Source organism: Rhincodon typus, chromosome 1 (assembly GCF_021869965.1).
Source record: "Rhincodon typus isolate 14 chromosome 1, sRhiTyp1.1, whole genome shotgun sequence".
NCBI lineage: Eukaryota > Metazoa > Chordata > Chondrichthyes > Orectolobiformes > Rhincodontidae > Rhincodon > Rhincodon typus.
In genome coordinates, this window is record NC_063332.1 from 94045885 (window position 1) to 94066668 (window position 20784).

General features: G+C 39.8%; 1 protein-coding gene across 1 annotated transcript in view; it reads left to right on the forward strand.

Moving 5' to 3' along the window:
- anapc4 (anaphase promoting complex subunit 4) overlaps positions 1 to 20784 on the forward strand; it is a 45325-nt gene continuing 24541 nt past the window's right edge. The window contains exons 1-8 of the mRNA XM_048602096.1: positions 1 to 39; positions 1987 to 2097; positions 2400 to 2483; positions 4359 to 4445; positions 7865 to 7929; positions 10248 to 10290; positions 10488 to 10564; positions 18954 to 19054. Of these exons, the coding sequence (XP_048458053.1) occupies positions 1 to 39; positions 1987 to 2097; positions 2400 to 2483; positions 4359 to 4445; positions 7865 to 7929; positions 10248 to 10290; positions 10488 to 10564; positions 18954 to 19054 (607 nt within the window). The remainder of the gene's footprint in view (positions 40 to 1986; positions 2098 to 2399; positions 2484 to 4358; positions 4446 to 7864; positions 7930 to 10247; positions 10291 to 10487; positions 10565 to 18953; positions 19055 to 20784) is intronic.

Sequence of the window (20784 nt, forward strand, 5' to 3'; positions counted from 1 at the left end):
ATGCATTCTTGTGAGGCACTGCTACCACTACTGGAGAAGGTAAGGAGGGGTTACCATAGACCAGAAGCTCAACTGCACATGCCATATAAATACAGTGACTACAAGAGCAGATCAGAAGCTAGTAATGCTGCAGCAAGAAACACACCTTCTGACTCCCCAAACGTGTCCACTAACTACAAGGCACAAGTCAGGAGCATGATGGAATACACTCCACTTGTCTGGTTGGGTGCAGCTTCAACAGCACTCAAAGGTTGAAACCATCCAAGTCATAGCAGGAAGGCTGACGTTTCGGGCCTAGACCCGTCATCAGAAATGGGGGAGGGGAAGCGGGTTCTGAAATAAATAGGGGGGGGGGGGGGGCGGATAGAGGAGAAGATAGGTGGCGAGGAAACAGACAGATCAAAGGGGCTGGGATGGAGCCAGTAAAGGTGAGTGTAGGTGGCGAGGTAGGGAGGACGGACAGGTCAAGGGGGCGGGATGAGGTTAGTAGGTAGGAGATAGGGGTGCGGCTTGAGGTGGGAGGAGGGGATAGGTGGGAGGAAGAACAGGTTAGGGAATCAAAATCTTCCCTCCCCCTACCACATCCCAAAACCAGCCCAGCTCATCCCCACCTCCCTAACCTGTTCTTCCTCCCACCTATCCCCTCCTCCCACCTCAAGCCGCACCCCCATCTCCTACCTACTAACCTCATCCCGCCCCCTTGACCTGTCCGTCCTCCCTGGACTGACCTATCTCCTCCTACCTCGCCACCTACACTCACCTTTACTGGCTCCATCCCAGCCCCTTTGACCTGTCTGTTTCCTCTCCACCTATTTTCTCCTCTATCCATCTTCTATCCGCCTCCCCCTCTCTCCCTATTTATTTCAGAACCCCCTTCCCCTCCCCCATTTCTGATGAAGGGTCTAGGCCCGAAACGTCAGCCTTCCTGCTCCTATGATGCTGCTTGGCCTGCTGTGGTCATCCAGCTCTGCACCTTGTTGTCTCAGATTCTCCAGCATCTGCAGTTCCTACTATCTCCAAGTCAAAGCAGGTTGCTTGATTGGCACTGCATCCAAAAGCATCTACTTCCAACCATCAACACTCGGAAGCAACAGAATGCATACTCCTACAAGAGAAAGTATCCTCTCAGAATCCACTCTGTCAAGTCCACCTGGGCTCTTGCATCTTTCAATAAGAGTGCCTGTTGGCCTCCCATGTTTCAATGGGTAAAGACCAAACCTGTTCAATCTGTCAGCATTAGATAAGCCCTTTGTGCCAGGAATAAGTTGTTATTTTGTAATGTTTAGTTCCCTTTAATAGTGTAATAGCTCTCTTTAGCTGTTACCTCCTCAGAAAAACTTTAATAAATGAGTAAAACACAGTTTCCCTTTCACAAAGTCCTGTTGACTCTGATCGCATTATGATTTTCTAACTATTCTGCTATAACTTTAATAATGGATTCTAGCAATTTCTTTATGACCTGATGTTAGGCTAACTTGCCGATAGTATCTAGCATCAACTATATTTAATGAGGTTCAAGTGACATGGAGCAATGGAAAGACAAGGACAGTCAATGACAATTAGAAAATAGCATCATGAAATTGCTTGCAGGCTACTAGATCTTTGATGCTACCTTTGAAGTATTCAGTCTGTCCAAATCATGAGTACTTTTTTTTTTGGTTGAATTCAACTTTATTTACATTACCAATTCCTACATTTCAAATGCCGGATATTGTTTTTTCTGAATGCTGAAACATTATCTGACAGTACCACAATGTACCAAAACAATCTGGTTATCAAAGGAGGATATTGGAGCAAATAACATGTGCATGTTTGGTGGGCAATGAATAGTTTGCGGTATTCTGATTGGTCAAAAATGGCCAATTCCTTCATTTTATAAAATATTTTGTTTTTCCATGTATTTTTGAGAGAATAGTTTGATGTGCTTCGTAACTCATCCTTTAAATAAATACACAATGTTGGACTAAAAATGATTTCCTTTTGGAGATTGCAGGCCGCTGTCTGGATCTTTGTTTATCCAGTGACCTGAAAGCTTTGTCTGTTATCACAGAAGTTCAACTGTCCAAGGAACCAGAACCAATTATCAGCTATTTTCAGGTAGAATTTTCTAACCTTTGCTCAGAAATGTGTGTAATGTCTAAGATAATGGATTTAAACTTGTACGATTCATCATGAAAGATCTCTTTATAACCAGTACTTTATTTATGCAAAATAAAATTCCTTCTGAACTCGCAATAAGGAGCCATTAAAGTTGATTAGGATTTCATATTCAGTATGCTACTAGAATTTTTATCAAACTATAAATTTGATTGGACATTAATTACAGCATTGTGTAAGTTCAAGGAATTAAGAGAGGATGTTGACTTTCTAACCTGTGATCTTCTAATTTGTTTACATAGTTAGATACCACTTTGCTATCAGATTGTTTGCCTGAGGTAACTCGCATGGCCCGGAAGTTTACTCATATTTCAACACTGCTCCAGGTAACATAGTTACAAATGTACACTAGTTGGGATCATCATCTTGGAGATTAATTATTGAGAGCATTGAATTTGTCTGACTGTCCATATGATTTTCTTTTTGTCCATTGCCTTGCACTGGAAAGTATTAATTGGCAACAGTTTGTCACATACATAAAGGATTTTACTTTGAACCAATCGTAACTCAATCAGAAAAATTGGGAGTAAAAGCAATGTTTTGTTTGTCTTCAACTACTAACTCACCTTGTGACTTATTTGAGCACAATCACCTTATGGACCAGGAAGTTCCCAATTCAGTCCTTGAGTCTGTTGCTGAAATTTCACTGCAATTGGCCTTGATGCTTCTGGCCTGAAGAAGAGGAAGAGTGAAAACGAATGATTCAGAATTACTGCTCCTCTGGTATTTCTGTAAAGCCGTGTATATGTATGGCCTATTGTAAAAGGTTTGATATTTGCAATGATAGATTCCCCTTGTTCAATAGTGTGTTTAGAAAACATAGAAAATTGGAGCAGGAGTAGGCTGTTCAGTCCTTCTAGTCTGTTATGCTATTCAAATTGGTCATGGCTGATCATCCAATTCAGCACACTGTTACTACATTCTCCCAATAGCCTTTAATCCCATTAGGCCAAAGAACTATGTCTAACTCCTTTTTGACAACATTCAATGTTATGGCCTCAACTGCTTTGTGTAGCAGAGAATTCCACCACTTTCTGGGTGACAAAATTTCTCTTTACCTCAGTCCTAAATGGCCTAACCCATATCCTTAAACTGTGACTCCTGGTTCTGGACTCCACAATCATTGTGAACATCCTTCTTGCATTTATCCTGTGTGGTCCCGTTAGAATTTTGTAGGCTTCCATGGGATCCTCCCTCAATCTTCTAAACTCCAATGAATATAGTCCTAAGCAATCTCTCTTTGTACATCAGTCCTGCGATTCTAGACATAAGGCTGGTAGATCTTTGTTGCTCTCCCTCCATAGCCAGAACATCCTTTATCAGATAAGGAAACCAAAACTGCACACAGTATTCCAGGCGTGGTCTCACCAAGGCCCTGTACAATTGCAGCAAGACATCACTGTTCCTGTACTCAAACTCTCTTGCTATGAAGGCTAAGATACCGTTTTTTTTTTCAGTGCCTACTGCACCTGTTTGCTTATTTTGAACAGCGGTGTACAATGACACCCAGGTCTTATTGCAACTCCCCATTTCCCAATCTGCTGTCATTCATATAATTACCGACGTCACGCTTCATGCATTAGATGACAAAGGGGCTCTTCAGTACATTCGAGAAACTGCTCATCTTGAGTAGTGGTATTACTGAAATGCTAGAATAGTGTCACACTTATAATAAGCTAAATCCTGAAAAAGGATTTTAAGTGCTTTCAAGACTTTCATTCATGTGATTGATTTTGGGCAACTGATTATTTTGTTGTTCAAGAAATAATTGATCTTAATAGGCTCTTTAATGGAGGTTGAGAGTTGAAACCAGATTCAAGTCTTTACCTTGGTGAAATGTAGGCTACAGGATAATCTGTAATTTCAACACAGATTTAGAAATAAGACAATATACTTATGAGTACAACACTGAATTAGTAATAAGGCAATATAGTTAAGAATACACATCTCAGTTTTCCTTTGCTATAAGTTTGCCAGTATCATCTTTGTCGTATGCATGTGGGAGTTTCTAGTTTGATAATCGAAGCTGTATTAAGAAAAATATGGAATTTGACCCCTGGACTACAATATAATACCAGAGAATTTATAAGTTACTAGGTTGGATAGTTTAATAATTAATAAATTGTTAATTAAAAAAAACCATTAACCTTGGTTGTCTTCACTTTTTTTCTAAACTTCCTTGTTCTTTTTTAAATTGATAGTACCAAAAGCTGTCTTTGGCCTGCATGTGTGAAGCATGGGAAGACATTTTGATGCAAATGGACTTAAGACTGACAAAGTTTGTGCAGGTCAGCTGTGACATACATAACTCTATTTTAGTCATGCAGTGTATTGTATTTTAAGGTTTTGGAGTAGATCTGTAGCTCGGGTTGTGGGTGTTGAGGTTGGTTGGCTCGCCGAGCTGGTTTGTTGTTCCGCAGACGTTTCGTTACCGTGCTTGGTAACATCCTCAGTGCAGCCTCTGATGAAGCGTCGGTGTGTTTTCCCGCCTGGTTTTTAAACTCCGGGGTCCGTTGCGATGGATTGCCTCACTTCCGGGTTTCCTCCGTAGTGGAATGTATATGGGGTCGAGTTCAGTGTTTATTAATAATTCGACCCCATATACATTCCACTACGGAGGAAACCCGGAAGTGAGGCAATCCATCGCAACGGACCCCGGAGTTTAAAAACCAGGCGAGAAAACACACCGACGCTTCATCAGAGGCTGCACTGAGGATGTTACCAAGCACGGTAACGAAACGTCTGCGGAACAACAAACCAGCTCGGCGAGCCAACCAACCTCAACAGTATTGTATTTTGTTTCATACATGTTCTATAGTTCCCACAGTGTTCTTCAAGAGCTTTCAGATTTAAAAGGCATAAATTAACTCTATGACTAGCATTGCATGTTTCTGTCATGCCTATTTTTTCCAGGTATGCAGAATAACTTCAATGATTTTGGGCTAACAGTTTATATTTCAGTTGTATAGGCATTATTTGAGATGATTATTTGAGATTTTTTTTACGGGGAGGCAGTGGTCTGGTGGTATTATCACTAGACTATTAATCCAGAGATAACGTTCTGAAGGCCCAGGTTCGAATCGCCCTGCAGCAGATGGTGGAATTTGAATTCAATAAAAAAATCTGGAAATAAGAGTCTAAGGATGACCATGAATCCATTCAACAGCAGTTGTTGGAAAAGCCTCTCTGGTTCACAATTTCCTTTAGGGAAGGAAATCTGCCATCCTTACCTGGTCTGTCCTGCTCCAAACTCTCAGCAACGTGGTTGACTCTCACCTACCCTCTGAGTATTAAAGAGTGGCAATAAATTCTGGCCCAGCCAGCGATGCTCTTGTCCTGTAAATGATTAAAAACCAAATTTGATGCTGAGGGAATCCCTCTATGTCCTCTGCTGTAGATAAGGGCAAAGTATTTCCAAGGAACATAATTTAATCAATGACTATTGACTATTCAATTAATATCAATTGTGAAATAACATTTAATGGCTGAGCTTCTCATTATAACAATACGACTGTCCAGTATACTCAATTTTAGTTAATACTTAGTTTAGTAGATGATAATTTTGAACCTATACAGTTCCTGATGTTGAAACAGAACGCATCATTTTGCCGACTATATCTGGCATTCATGCGCTACATGTATCTAACCCATTTGAACTGAGTATTTTGCTTATTCTGTTAAAACTAAACCTTGAGAAGCAAACCCTTGGAAATGCTTCTTAAAGGTATCGGAAAAGCGAGTGATTTACTGGAAACATGTCTGATCAATCTGTTACACACCATGATGACTGGATCCTTCCCTTCCTGCCTTCAGCAGATATCGTAACCCAGGAAAAACATCTGCTGAACACCTGCTCTTTGAAAAGTATAGTGTGCACTTCATTTTCTTGAACTATACCACCACTACATTTCTTTTCATTCCTTCCATTTGAATGGCTTCCTGTACAATGATGGCATGGTCAGTTAGCTTATTCATCCTGCTCACCTTGCTGCCATTCCAAACAAGCTGAAGGAATTCAGGCCTCTTGGACAATTATGTCATCTGATGCCCCTGCTCTCTGCCTCCTAGATTTCCTCACCTGCGTTATGTGCACCACACTTCCCTGTCCCTGAGCAGTGATCAAATGAAAAACCTGAGTTGAAGGGGTAAGAACCCCCTTCTGGTACAAAATATCCAGGTCATTTTACTTTTCCCTGAAGTGTCGCAATGTCCAGTACTTGGCCTCCAATTAATCACCCGGATTCAAAATCCTTGAGTTGCAAATACTTCCGGCAGATGTGCATCTCACGAGCATCCAGGAGACTATACGTTTTACGGTTGTGCCAATTCACCTGTACTGCCATCCTTAATGTGTTGTAATTCATGATTTTATTATTTGAGTTCTTTCTTTTCCTTTCTTTCTATTTTAATTGCCTTCCACCTGTTTCTGTATGAGTCATACGGCATGGTAACAGGCCCTTCGGCCCATCATGTCCGTGCCAATCGATAAACACCAAACCACACTAGTTTCATTTGCTTGCACTTGCTCCACAGCCCATCAATGCCTTGGCATTTTAGTTGCTCATTCAAATACTTCTTAAATGTGTCTGACTACCTGCCTCCACCACCCTCTTCTGTTTAAATTTACTCAGTGTTCCAGCACCCATTGCACTCTGGGGTAATGAATTCCACAAATTCACAGCCCTTTGAGAGAAATAATTTCTCCTCATCGCTGTTTTAATCCTGCTATCTCTTGTCTTAAAACTATGACCTTTCATTGTAGATTGCCCCATGTGGAAACATCTTTTTTTAATATATCTACCTTATCAATCCCCTTTAGCATCTTATATACCCCAATTAGATCTCCTGTCATTCTTCTAAACTCCAGAAAATTTAGGCCTAAACTGCTCAAACTCGCTTCACAAGACAAAGCCATCTCTGGAATCAATCTAGCGAACCTCCTCTGAACTACCTTCAATAGAGCTAAATCCCTTCTCAAGTAAGAGGGCCAAAATTGTACACAATACTCCAGTGGCAGTCTCACTAATAGTTTATGTCAGACCATGCTTCACAATTCACTGGATGCAAGGTGCTATCAAATAATCTTGCCTTGTCAGATCCTGAAACCCTCCGATCTACTCCAGGCCAGTCCCTAACCTTGCAGGCACTGTACACAATACTGAGTCTAGTCACCCTGTTTCCCAGAATGTTGCACTGCTGTTTTATGGGAACAGTGTCCTGAAGTACTGATGTTGGAAACCCTTCCTGCATGCACCTTGTTCAGCAGTAAATTCATTTTGCTGTGTATCAAACATTTACTTGGTGCTGTACCTCTTCATGAATTGCTCGTAGATCCCATTTCATGCTTTCATATTGAGCTTCCTTTCAGCCTAACATTTCCCTGCTTTGTGAACCCTGCCCTCAGTTTTGGCAAAATGATGGCTATTTCAAATGTCTTTTGGATTTTTTTTCTAATCATTACTGTAGTAATTTAAAAGCCTTTTTTAAAATTTACTTTGTACAACCTTTTGTATTTGAACTGCTGGCTAAAATTTCCACAGTCCCCTCTTTTCCCTTTTTCATTGTTAATGAATTTTGACTAGAATTTGGAGAGAGCAATGGAAATGACATAGTTTAATTTCACTATGTAATAGTCTATGGTGCTGACAAAATCTCTGGTGATTGAATATATATCACAGAATCCTAAATGTTATTTCTTTGGTTTTAGGAAAAGAGCACAAAGACTTCCGTGCAGGAAGAGTTCATGGAACTACTGATGTGGGGTAAAGCTAGGTAGGTCTGTCCAGGAATATGTTAATAAAATCTGTATATAATTGTATGTGAGTGTTCCTTATGTTTTGGTCTTGAGCTTTACGTGTATTAAGTATAATATAAAAGTGTATCACAGGTAGTGTTAGTCTTTGGTTATTACTAGGCAGTGAAATGGAATCAATAGTTAGGGAACAGAATTTGTTTGCGATGGAGTGGCTACCGAAAACGATGGTTTCTCTCTTCCTAATATTTAATTGAGAGAAATTTCTGCATGGATGTTGGATAAGTTGATAACAGTGGAGAACTGCGTGTAGTCAGACTTGGATGTGAAAGCCAAGCTTGTGCTTGTGGATATGTCGCCATTGGGCAATAGGAAAGGTCCAAACTTAGATATTTGGATGACACCAGCAGTGATTGAATAGCAAGTGAAGCCATTGCAAATGAATCCTTAGCTATGATCAGATAAGTAAGAACGGAACCAGGTTAGTCGAAACCCACTAGCGACAGTGGAGTGATGTTAGGGGACACTGACATGGTTGACCTTACCATATCAGAGGCTGCATACGTTAAAAAGGATAAGAAAGGATAATTCACCTTTGTCACAGCTATGTCGGATGTCATTTGTAACTTGGAGAGTTATTTCGGTAGTGTGGCAGGGGCAGAAACCCATTTAGGCATGGTGTTCCAGGAAACATCAGACAAGAGTTTTGGAAATGACAACATGTTCAAGTACTTTGGCAAGAAAAGGGAGGGTGAGAGTGGGTCCATGATTTTCAAGGCAGCAAGTTCAGTTTTTTCTGAGGAAAAGAATAATGATAAACTTAAAGTAGAAAGCAGCAACAGAAGGAGAATTAGTACCAATACCAGCTAACAAGGGAACGAGGCAGGGAAATCTGTTGATCAATAGTGGAAGTTAATGTTGAGGGTTCATGGACAAATGAGCTCACAAGGCATGAGTGGCAAGAAGTTAAAAATGGAGAACAGTGCAAATTCAGGGCCATGGTTGGGGATGCCTTAAATGAAGATGGCTAGCGGAGGGGAGAGAATGGCATGACCTAATTGTATGATCTTGATCTTAGTGATAAAGACGCCCATGAGCCCCTATCACATTCTTGTAGATGGAAGTAGAGAGTTTGGATGGTCACTGCTTTACGTGGGCAGATCTGGCAATGGATGGTTAAACAGTTCACGTATCCTTACAAGTTTGGGTCTCTTATACTCAAGAGCACGGAGGTGAATCTGTACCAGGGGAACAGGAAGGGTGAGAAGGCTTTATTGGGAAATGGGGATGAAAGTTTCTTGAGATACTTGAGTGAAAGTGAATTCACTAAAACAAAAGCTGCAGAATTTTAGCAAACAGTGGAAGAAGGGCTAGACAATTGAACTCTTGAAAGTGCATTTGTAAGCAAATGCATAGCTAGTTTCTTTTAGTGGATACAAAAGGAAGAGTTTGGTTTGGGACATGGAAGAAGGATATGAGTTCAGAGTGAAGCGAGCCAGTGAAGAGTGATTGAGTTGTTTCATTGATTCCTTTATGGGCTATGGCTGTCACTGAATGGGCCAACATCTGTTGCCATTCCTAGTTGCCCCCGAGAAGGATGGTGGTGGTGAGCTGCCTTCAAAAACCGCTGCAGTCTTTTTTTGTGTAGGTACACCACAAGACCATTAGGAAGGGAGTTCCAAGATTTTAATGCAGTGAAACTAAGAATGGATTTATATTCCCATGTAAAAATGGTGAGTATCTTCAAGGTTATGGTGTTCCCATCTACCTGTTGTCCCAACCTCCTAGAAGGTGGTGGTCATGAGTTTGGAAGGTGCTGTCTCAGGAACCTCTGTGAGTTGTTGCAGTGCACCTTGTAGATGGTACAAACTGCCAATATGTCAGTGGTGGAGGGAGTGAATGTTTATAGATGTTTGAAACAAGTGGGCTGTTTTGTTCTGGCTGGAGTCAAGCTTTTTATGTGTGTCGGAACTTCAAACATCTAGGCAAGACCACATGAGTAGGAGGGGAGAGTTGACCATGAATAATGATGAGTGAGTTTACATGGAGGCGAAATTTAGGAAACATAAGAGGTCAGTGAACTTGGAGGAGAGACAGTATGACTGGTTGAGGTGAACATCTCAATGAGAAAAGTTTTATTGTACACGGGCGTGTGGACAGAAGAGAAAGAGGATTTTCGATGAGCAGCGAACCAACATCTCTAACCATTGATTTTAAAAGTAGCTGGGGTGGAGAGAGATTTTTGGTATCAGCTGTTATATGTTGTATAAAAATGGACAATTAATCAAACTTTTTTATTTTCTGGCTGTGACTTATACATTTTTTTTTTGTTTTGTAGTCCGGAGTTGCAGTCTTTGTTAATGAACCAGCTAACAGTTAAGGTGAGTGTATTAAAAAATAGAAATAAAGAATGTGAAGAAATTTTCTTTGTAGACTTTACTAATGATTTTGAGCCCATCAACATAAATGTCTGTCGTATGGATTTCACATTTTCTCCCTAACTTAATGCTAGACTTTTGTGATATGTACAACTGGTTACTTTTATGCTTAAGCAGATCTTTTACTTTGAATCCAACAGGGCTTAAAGAAACTCGGACAGTCCATAGAATCATCTTATTCTAGTATTCAGAAACTGGTTATAAGTCACTTACAAAGGTAGAGTGTCGTTCTGTTTGAATTGTGGAAATGTATTTTGTTGTTTATTTGGCCAAGGTAAATTTCCGAGCCTTTCATCAGGTAATAACTGCAACATATAATTTGTTTCCATGGTATTGCAATTCAGAGATATTTTTGAACAAATGTTTTGAATGCCCCCTGTAAAATGTAGCAAACTTAAATGTAAACTGTAGGTTTACCAATGGAATGATATCTTGACGATTTTTTAAAATTGAATGGAATGCAGCAGTGAGCAGTTATCTTTTGTAATCAATTATGGACTATTATCATTCTGAAGTGATTTCCGCTTTGCCGCATCACTGCACTTGCGTGTCAGGATTTTTGAATTGTTCTTACCTGGGGATCTTTCTTTTGGGACTGCAATATCATCTATCATGGAGATGTACTCCTGATTCTCAAATTTTCACGTAGAAATAGGTTTTCCAGGATCTACAATGGAAGTTTTCAAATGGCTAAACAAAATCAAAAATGGTAAATTTGAAATCTGAATTGTTCCATGTAAATCAGATGTCAAAAACCTAAACAGAATGAAACAAACTGGAGTAAGCTTCTTGCTACATAAGAACATAAGAACTAGGAGCAGGAGTAGGCCGTCTGGCCCTTCGAGCCTGCTCCGCCATTCAATAAGATCATGGCTGATCCTTTCGTGGACTCTGATCTACTTACCCGCGTTCTCACCGTATCCCTTAATTCCTTTATTGTTCAAAAAAAATCTACTTTTTTTTAAAAAAGCGTTTACTGAAGTAGCGTCAACTACTTCACTGGGCAAGGAATTCCACAGATTAACAACCCTCTGGGTGAAGAAATTCCTCCTCAGTTCAGTCCTAAATCTGCTCCCTCTAATCTTGAGGCTGTGCCCTCTTGTCCTAGCATCACCTGCCAGTGGAAACATCCTCTCTACTTCTACCTTATCTATTCCCTTCATAATTTTATATGTTTCTCTAAGATCCCTCCTCAATCTTCTGAATTCCAATGAATACAATCCCAATCTACTCAGTCTCTCCTCATAAGCCAACCCCCTCAACTCCGGAATCAACCTAGTGAACCTCCTTTGCACCCCCTCCAGTGCCAGTACATCCTTTCTCAAGTAAGGAGACCAAAACTGCACACAGTACTCCAGGTGTGGCCTCACCAGCACCTTGTACAGCTGCAACATAACCTCTCTGCTTTTTATTTCAATCCCTTTAGCAATGAAGGACAAAATTCCATTTGCCTTCCTAATTACTTGTTGTACCTGCAGACCTACCTTCTGTGATTCATGCACAAGGACACCCAGGTCCCTCTGCATAGCAGCATGCTGCAACTTTTTACCATTCAAGGAATAATCCTTTTTACTATTACTCCTACCAAAATGTATGACTTCACATTCACATATTTCCCTCCATATTTGCTATTTACTTGGTGCCTGACAATGCCAAAGACTGTACCTATAACTACCAACTTGCCTTACATAGTTTATACTGTTGCAATGAATACAGCAGGAAAATTAATTCTAGGAAATTGGTATGTGAAAAAAATCAGACATCCAGAAGGAAAGAATTCAAATTCTGAGATTTCGGTAGCAGTGCAGAAGGTTCCACCTCGTAGTTTTAATAGCTAATCATTAAACTGAAGAGAGCTACTTGTCAAGTTTCCATGACCCTGCCAGGAGGAACCTATTAAACCCAAGTGAAAACAGTATTCTTTTATGCAGTCAACTTAGATTGTAGAGTTTTTTATTTAATTCCATGTGCAGTAGGATAAATTTTTCATTCACATAGTCAATAAACATAAAGCTGGCATAACAATTTGAATAAACAAGCTGGATTAATTATGAATCGGGAACATATATGTTTGGGGAATTTTGGTTAGAGCTATATATGTTCCAATTAATTTTACCTGTAATAGCCATTCACTGAATGATGTATGTGCCTACATAATGAGTTTGATTACTTCCTTGCATATAGAATTTTATAGTGGTAGGAATTGCTGAGTTTTCAAATGAAAATGTGAACCCATTACCGGTCCAGCTTTTAAATTAGATCTATACATCTGAGGCTATGTAAAGTGTAGGAAATAACATTGTTGAGTTGCAACTGGAAATAACATGATAATGGACACCCTGGATACTAAACGTCTCTGGATACAAGGTGTTCAGGAAGGAAAGAAGGAAGATGGCAGTATTGATTAAGGAGGATATTACAGTGTAGAAGAGAGAATGTCCTGGAGAGCCAAGGATGGAATCTGAAATAAAAACAAACTGCTGGAAACACGCAGCAGGTTTGGCAGTACCTGTCGAGAATGAAATAGAAATAACGTTTCAAGTGCAATATGACTTCTTCAGAATCTATCTGGATAAAGCTAAAGTCCAAGAGGACCCTGCTACAATCTTATGAGGAATGGATAAGAGTTACCAACCAATAAATAAGGATGCGTAAACAAGAAAGCCCAAAGAAGAGGTAAAAAATAAAGTCACCAGACTCTAAGCCTAAATATCAGTTGTCTGACCCGGAGAAGCGGTGAAGTTACTGGCCTGATGGTGTGAATTAGAATGCATGGATAGTCAAACAAAGTGAAAGGACAGTTAAATGAGAGCAAGTGGTAGTAGAATTTTGTCGTTGGAATATGAGAAGAAATGGTTTTATAGTAGTACTAGTCAAAGGAAATATGCACAACTTTTTGGCAGTGGACAGCATCAGTGACAGAATCAACAAAGCTGGAAACTGGGTTGCAATGTGGAATTAATTGTTACAGACCAAAGGCAAAAGAAGAAACCACATATTTCAAATAGATTGGTGGTGGCAGGTGACCTGAGTGAACATGTAGGATGAGAAAGAACAGGATGCAAGGTTTGAGAAGCAAATGAAAAGACCAAGATCCTGGAGTTTGCTGTGGCATACCAACTGCTGGTACATGTCCCATTTGGAAGTTGCTGTCAGAGGAGTCTTAATGAGTTATTGCAGCATCTGTAAATGGTACACAGTGGTGTGTTGGTGATGTAGGGAGTAAATGTAAATTGCTAATCAAACATGTTGTTTTATCCTGGATAGCTTCAAACTTCTTGAGTGGTTTTGGAGGTACACTTCTCATTCAAGTGAAGTATATTCAGTCACACTCCTGACTTATGCTTTATAGATAGTGGGCAAGCTTAGAGGAGAGAGGAAGTGAGTTACCCATTGCAGAATTCCAAACTGCACTTGTAGCCACAGTGTTTATATGGCTGGTCTATTTTAGTTTCTGTTCAAAGGTAACCACCAGGATGTTAATAGTGGAGGATTGGTAATGCTGTAAAATGTCATGGGGAAATGGTTGATTCGTCTCTTGTTTGAGCTCACCATAGCCTTGCCATTGTCCAGGTTTTGCTGCATATAATGTTACATATATGCTACTTTGGTATCTGACGTGCTTCGCATGGTGCTACATATTGTGCAATCTTCAGCAAACATCCTTACTTCTGTGGCCTTATGATGGAGGGAGGGTCATTGATGAAGCAGCTGAAGATGGTTGGCTAAGGACACAAGGCTTATGGAAGTGATGTCCTGAAGCTGAGATGATTGACCTCAGTAACTGCAACCATCATTTTTTTCTTTGTGCTAGGTATGACTGCAGCCGACAGAGTTTTTCCTCGGGTTGCTTTCGACTTCAGTTTTGATAGGCCTCCTTGACGCCACACTCAATTAAATTCTGCCTTGATGCAAAGGACAGTTACTTTCACCTCACTTCTGCAGTTCGCACTTTTGTCCATGTTTAGACTATGGTTCAAATGATGCTAGGAGACAAGTGGCCCAGTAGAATCCAAACTAACCATCAGTCAACAGGTTATTCATTTGTAAGTATGCTTGAAAACGCCATTGATGATCTCTTTCATCACTTAAATTGAGAATAGACTGATAGGGCTGTAATTGACTGAGATGTGTTTGTCTAGTTTTTTTTGTGCACAGGACATATGTGAGCAATTTTCCTCATTGGCAGGTAGGTGCCAGTGTTGTAGCTGTACTTGACCAACTTTGTGGCCAGTTCTGGAGCACAAGTCATTGGTATGATGCCATAATGTTACCTGGGGCTATAGTCTTTGCTGTATCCAATGCCTTCAGCTGTTTTTTTAATATCACATGGAATAATTCAAATTTATTGAAGATCTGCATCATTGATGGTGGGCACCTCAGGAGGTGGCTGAGATGATCATGTACTTCGCATTTCTGGCTGTAGATGGATTCAAATACTTCAACCTTGTCTTTTACGCTGATGTGCTGGGCCCCCTATCATTGAGATTGAGGATATTTTGGATCCTCTACTTCCTTTTGTTTAATTATGCATCCCTTGATGGCTCGATCTGGCAGGACTGCAAAGTTTAGATCTGATTCATTGGTTGTGGGGTTGCCTAGCCCTGTCAATTGCATGATGTTTTCACTGTTTAGTATGCAAGTAGTTCTGTATTGTATCTTCTTCAGGCTGACTCCTCATTTTTCAGTATTTCTGATGCTGCCCCTGGCATGCCCTCCTACACTCTTCATTGGATTGTGATATGAAAAGAAAGAAAATCCAAAGGGCGTAGGGGGAGTAACATTTTGGTGCTGATAATCAAAGAGAACGGAGTTATTCAAGATGGCAACAACTATGAGGAAGTTAACCAATTGCATACCTTCAAGATATGACAGAGAATCACAGACCAGAAACTTAGAAAAATAATGGAATTCCATGATGTCAGTTTGGATTCATGCCTAAGAGAAGCATCTCCATTTTGTTAAGGCGCAAGATGGGAAAATATCAGGTATGCCAATGGAACATGAAAATTGTATTCATCAGTCTGGAGAAAGCTTATATCCAGGTTCTCGGGGATTAAATTTGAAGATTTATTAGAATTTGTAGAATCCTGGAAAGTGCTTACAGCTTTTACAGGACATCTACAAAGCAGGCAGGAATAAGAAACAAAGTTTCAAAGCCAAGTTTGGATTATACCAAAGATCAGCACTGATCCCTTCCTTCTGCCTGATTATCGTGTATGTTATGCCACAGCAAGTGAGATAGGAAGTTACACGATTAATGATGTTTGCCGATAACATTGACTTACATGATGGGGATGATGAGACAATGGGTGAGTATGCGGAAACTTAGAGAAAATCCTGGAAACCAGGGATATGATGATCAGGAGACCAAAACATAATATATGGACTGTCATTTTAAATCTAGGGCAAAGGATCAGAGTGAAGATGTGAAGGTAATAGGTGATGACTTTGATAAATTGAGCAATTTCAAGTAGCTGGGGTTAGTGTTAACAGAAGATGGAAGTATGGAAATTAAGCAATGATTAGCTTTGTTTGGAGGAATGAGAACATGTGGAATGTTGTAGAAGAGTATCGTATAACTAAAAGGAAGCATCTTCAAGGTAATTGTGAAACAAATTTCACCAGCTTATAGTTGATTGGCACAAAATTAGAAAACAGTGATGCCATTTAACCTTCCATTTTGATATGTACTATATTGGCTGTAGGTGTAAGAGATGGCCAACTTCATCTGTTGCTCAAATATCTAAGCTTCCTTCCTCTTCCAAGATAATATAAGGTAGACAGGCCATCTTTCAGGATGAACAGTGGTGGCCACTGGGGTAGCCAGTAACACGCAGCGTAGTTTGATACCCCCGTCTCAGCATAAAACATACATGATGAGAAGACTGAAGCCATATTTCATATGCAATGTGAGGTATTTGCTCAAACTCTGACATATGATTAACTCAGAGATAGGAGGAACTGCAGATGCTGGAGAATCTGAGATAACAAGGTGTAGAGCTGGATGAACACAGCAGGCCAAGCAGCATCAGAGGAGCAGGAAAGCTTTTAGACATTTCGGGCCTAGACCCTTCTTCAGAAATGAGGGAGGGGAAGGGGATTCTGAAGTAAATAGGGAGAGAGGGGGAGGCGGACAGAAGATGGATAAAGGAGAAGATAGGTGGAGAGGAGACAGACAGGTCAAAGAGGCGGGGATGGAGCCAGTAAAGGTGAGTGTAGGTGGGGAGTTATGGAGGGGTAGGTCAGTCCAGGGAGGACGGACAGGTCAAGGGGGCAGGATGAGGCTAGTAGGTAGGAGATGGGGGTAAGGCTTGAGGTGGGAGGAGGGGATAGGTGGGACATCCAGCTCTACACCTTGTTATCTCATATATGATTAACTCAGTTGGCTGGACAGCAGGTTTGCGATGTATAGTGACGGCAACAGCGTGGGTTCAATTCCCACATAGCTGAGGTTATCATGAAGGACTCTCCTTCTCAACTGCTCCCCTTACGTAACATGTGGTAACTCCTCAGGTTAAACCACCACCATTTGTGTCTGAAACAAATACAAAAATGGCTGGAAAAGCTCAGCAGTTCTGACAGCATCCGTGAAGAGAAATCAGAGTTAATGTTTTGCGTCCAGAGACCCTTCCTCAGAACTGAGACCAGTTGTATGTGTGTGTCTCTCTCGCGCTTTCTCTAATGAGTGAACAACCCTATGGTCTGGTAAGATATTGGCAGCTTTACACATCTGAATATGTTTTAATCAAACTCATTAACTTAACAACTCATGCAATTGAGTTCCATTCCAATGACACTGTGCACCCAGACAAATGGTGTTAATATGCAATCTCTTCTTGACCAATTCTAGCTAATATCTTTGTCAGTTTGAATGAGAAGCATGTTTTTAATGGAAAAACCACTAACATACCCTTTCATGCCTGAGATACATAGATGATGCATTTGTGATATTTAGACTTGCAGCTGCATAAAATTATTTACTTACGTAGCTCAATAAACTCCATTCTGCACTCAAGTTTACATTCAAGTGCACTTAATTGAAATGGAGCAATCAAATTAGCTCCCTTTCTGCAATGTATTAGTTGGAAAGAAAGTCTGTCCATAAATTTTCTACTACTGTGTTGTGTTCACGTATTAGGTGTTGGGGTTCCTACAGTTTCATGTGCTACAAGACCAATAGTATTAGCAACCTCATGAGTAGGACCTAGCCACTTGTTAATACGTAAGCTTGATGCTGAGATAGGGCCCATCAATACGATTTTGCATGATAATGGCTACCTTAATCAAATCATTACTGGCTGTATGTTGTACAAACTTGTAAACAGCTTACAGCCATCACTTTTAGCTCCAAAAGTGTTTAGTCTACTTCAGATTACCCGAGAAGGGAAATGTGTCTCAAAAATTTGAGTAACAGTTGAAAATAGCTGTCTCACATTGCTACTTTGCACTTAACACACAAGTGGTTTTCGACACTAATAAGATGCTGCTATCAAGCCAGAGGGACATTTTCCCTACCTCGCAATTGTGGAATGTGGTGGATGAGCTTGTGTTGATGTGATGCCAAACATGTAGTGTACAAGTCTCACTGATTGGCATACTCTATAAAAATAACATGTCCTATTGACCGTCCACAGCAGGCGACGCACTGACCATACTGAACCAGCCCATGCTTGCAAACCTCAGAACATTTGTGTCCAACAGTAGATGTGATTCTGCTGTTGGACAGAATGTACTAAATTATCCTGGCTCTTCTAAAAATTACAATGGAAACCAATTCATAATTTTCACTTGGGCTGTCAGTGTAATTCGTTTGGACTTTGTGGAAGCTACGTGTATTCATAACATAGATCCTGTTTTTTGCAGGCAGAAGGAATTTATGTATACATTGACCTTTTTCATTGAGGAAAGGGTTGTAGAGACTGTCAATCCATGCTGCATTCTACATGGCCACACTATGATCAGACTCTGGCCTGAGTTTGCTCAACTAACTAAGAATGACAGTTAACAATTTTTGCTGTATCTCCATTGCAACCACATTCTAACCATTCAAAGCTTTTCTTATGCTGTATAAATTGGTGTTTTCTTTCTAAATTTGTTTTATTGCACCCAAGTCCTGATGAGTGCAAGACAAAAATCTTAAACTTAGTGTTTACGATCTGTGCTGCCAATGAATTAAATAGAAGTTCCTTCTTTCAAGGAGGCTTAAGTGTGGGGCACTGAATTTTTTGAAGTTCCATGTGAAATAGAAGTATAGAGCTGCAGGTGTGATTATTATAAAATGGTAACATCAAAATAATTTGTGTGACACAGTGAAGAGAAAAGGCTAAAATAAACCAAAGACTGCAGTGCTGGAGGTCTAAAATGCAAATAGAAATTGCTGGAGAAACTCACCAGGTCTGACAGCATCTGTGGAGAAAAAAACAGAGTTCACATTTAGAGTCCAGTGACCCTCCTTCAGAAAAAGGCTTTTGGAAATGCAACAATTCATTTTCATAGTAATTTAAATAAGTTTAAGAATGCAGAATTGAATTAATAATGCACAATTTTTTTTTACCTTATGAGCTGATTTTCTGGTGTTTTCTTTCCCTGTCGCTATTACACAGTGGCTCAGAGGCTCTCCTGTATCATCTAAATGAGTTAAAGGGAATGGCAATGTGGAAACAGAAATACCAACCTTTAGGGTTAAATGTGCCAGCCATAGAAGGTATATCTTAAACATTTTTAAGCCTTTAAGTGTTCAATACCTTTATAACATTACAAAGTATTTGGTTTTTTTAACGAATTTAGAAGAATGATGAAAATGGAAGAATTGTAAAATATGTAGGGATGTCGACTCCATATTAAACCAAAGTAAGAAAATGCTTGATGAGGATTAACCAAATGGGCAAAAAGGACCATGACTAATTTAGAATGCAAATGAACAAGGTTTAATGGACAATAAATATTGACACTTAACTTGGCTCAACAAATTACATGTTATAATATTTCCAAAGGATGTTGGTTTGCCTTTCCCAGAACTGCAGAGATCTTTTTCCTTGGTTCCTTAAACTTTGTCCCTGGATCCACAATGTCCTACAAGATTTTAGTTTAGCTTACTTGACTCTATCAATATTAAGATTTCGATTCCAGTGGATTTTTTTCCAACCTACCACAACTTAATCTACTTTAACTTCCAGACCACTTTAGCTGTTGAAGCTACACATTTCATAAGCTGCTTGAATACTGAATTCTTAGAGCAACCCTTCATCCTATAACACATTCCAAGGACTGGCAATGTCCTGTGCTAATACTAATTTCCTAACAAAGCCCCACTACTAACTCCCTCTCCTGACAAATGCCCCTCAAGTGCCCTGGGATAAATGCTAATACTTTGTAAGTGCAGCAATCTTTTGTGGTGCACCCCTCTTTTTAGGGATGTTATCTAATCAACTGTTCAGAGATGTTATTACCCATCCCTGGCACAGGTGGGACTTGAATGCAAGCCTCCTTGCCAAAAGATAGAGACACTACCATTGTGCCACAGTAACCCTCATCAGTCCTTTTTGTATATCCTTTTTTGAAGGTAGCTTTGCAACATTTAGCCCAAGTATGTGCACCAGTATCAATGCAACTAAATTTAACATATTTGCAACTTTTAATCAATGGGGTGAGCACTCCTAACTTCCCTACAATAATCAAATCTTAGTTGTATTTCTAACAGCATATTTAAGTCCTCCAACCATCTTTCTAGTCATTCAGATTTGCCTCTTGGTTTCTGTTTCCTGTTAAGCTACACTCACTGGAGGCCAATTATGCAAATATTCTTTCTTAAATCTTTTGTCATTTAAAGAGCTGGTAACTTGACTTTGTAGCAACATACCCCAAAATTCATGAATCATCCCAAAGTTACACCCATGCCAAGACTTATTGTCACTAAACTTAAGTACAGTATAATTTGATTATTTAAGCTTTATTAATTACACCAATATGCTAACAAGGTGGAGGCAAATCAGTCTTAATCCATAGTACCATTTTAATGATGTTTAACTTGTATGTAGAATTCTGTTTAAAGTATACATACTTATATTTTTAAATGCTTGTTGATGAAATACAAAGCATGAGCATTGGACTAATTCATTGAATTTTCTTTAAATGACTTTAAATCATGGACTCTGGAATTTTGTAAATTATAATAATGGCCTGCTTTTCAGTTTATTATTCACACCGCTGACTGGCTCTCTTGGTGTTGTTACCAATTCCTGCTTGACTTAAATTGTGATATTTATTATATACCATCAAATTACAGAATGCATTTTGCCTTATGAGACACAGTGGCAGTGTGCTCACAAGACTTTTCTAATGCTGTTCTGCTAACATAGGAATTATCATTTTGCCGTTACAGGAGCAAAAGCAAAGGTGAAAGGGGTCACATGCTGTTCAATTACAATCTTAATA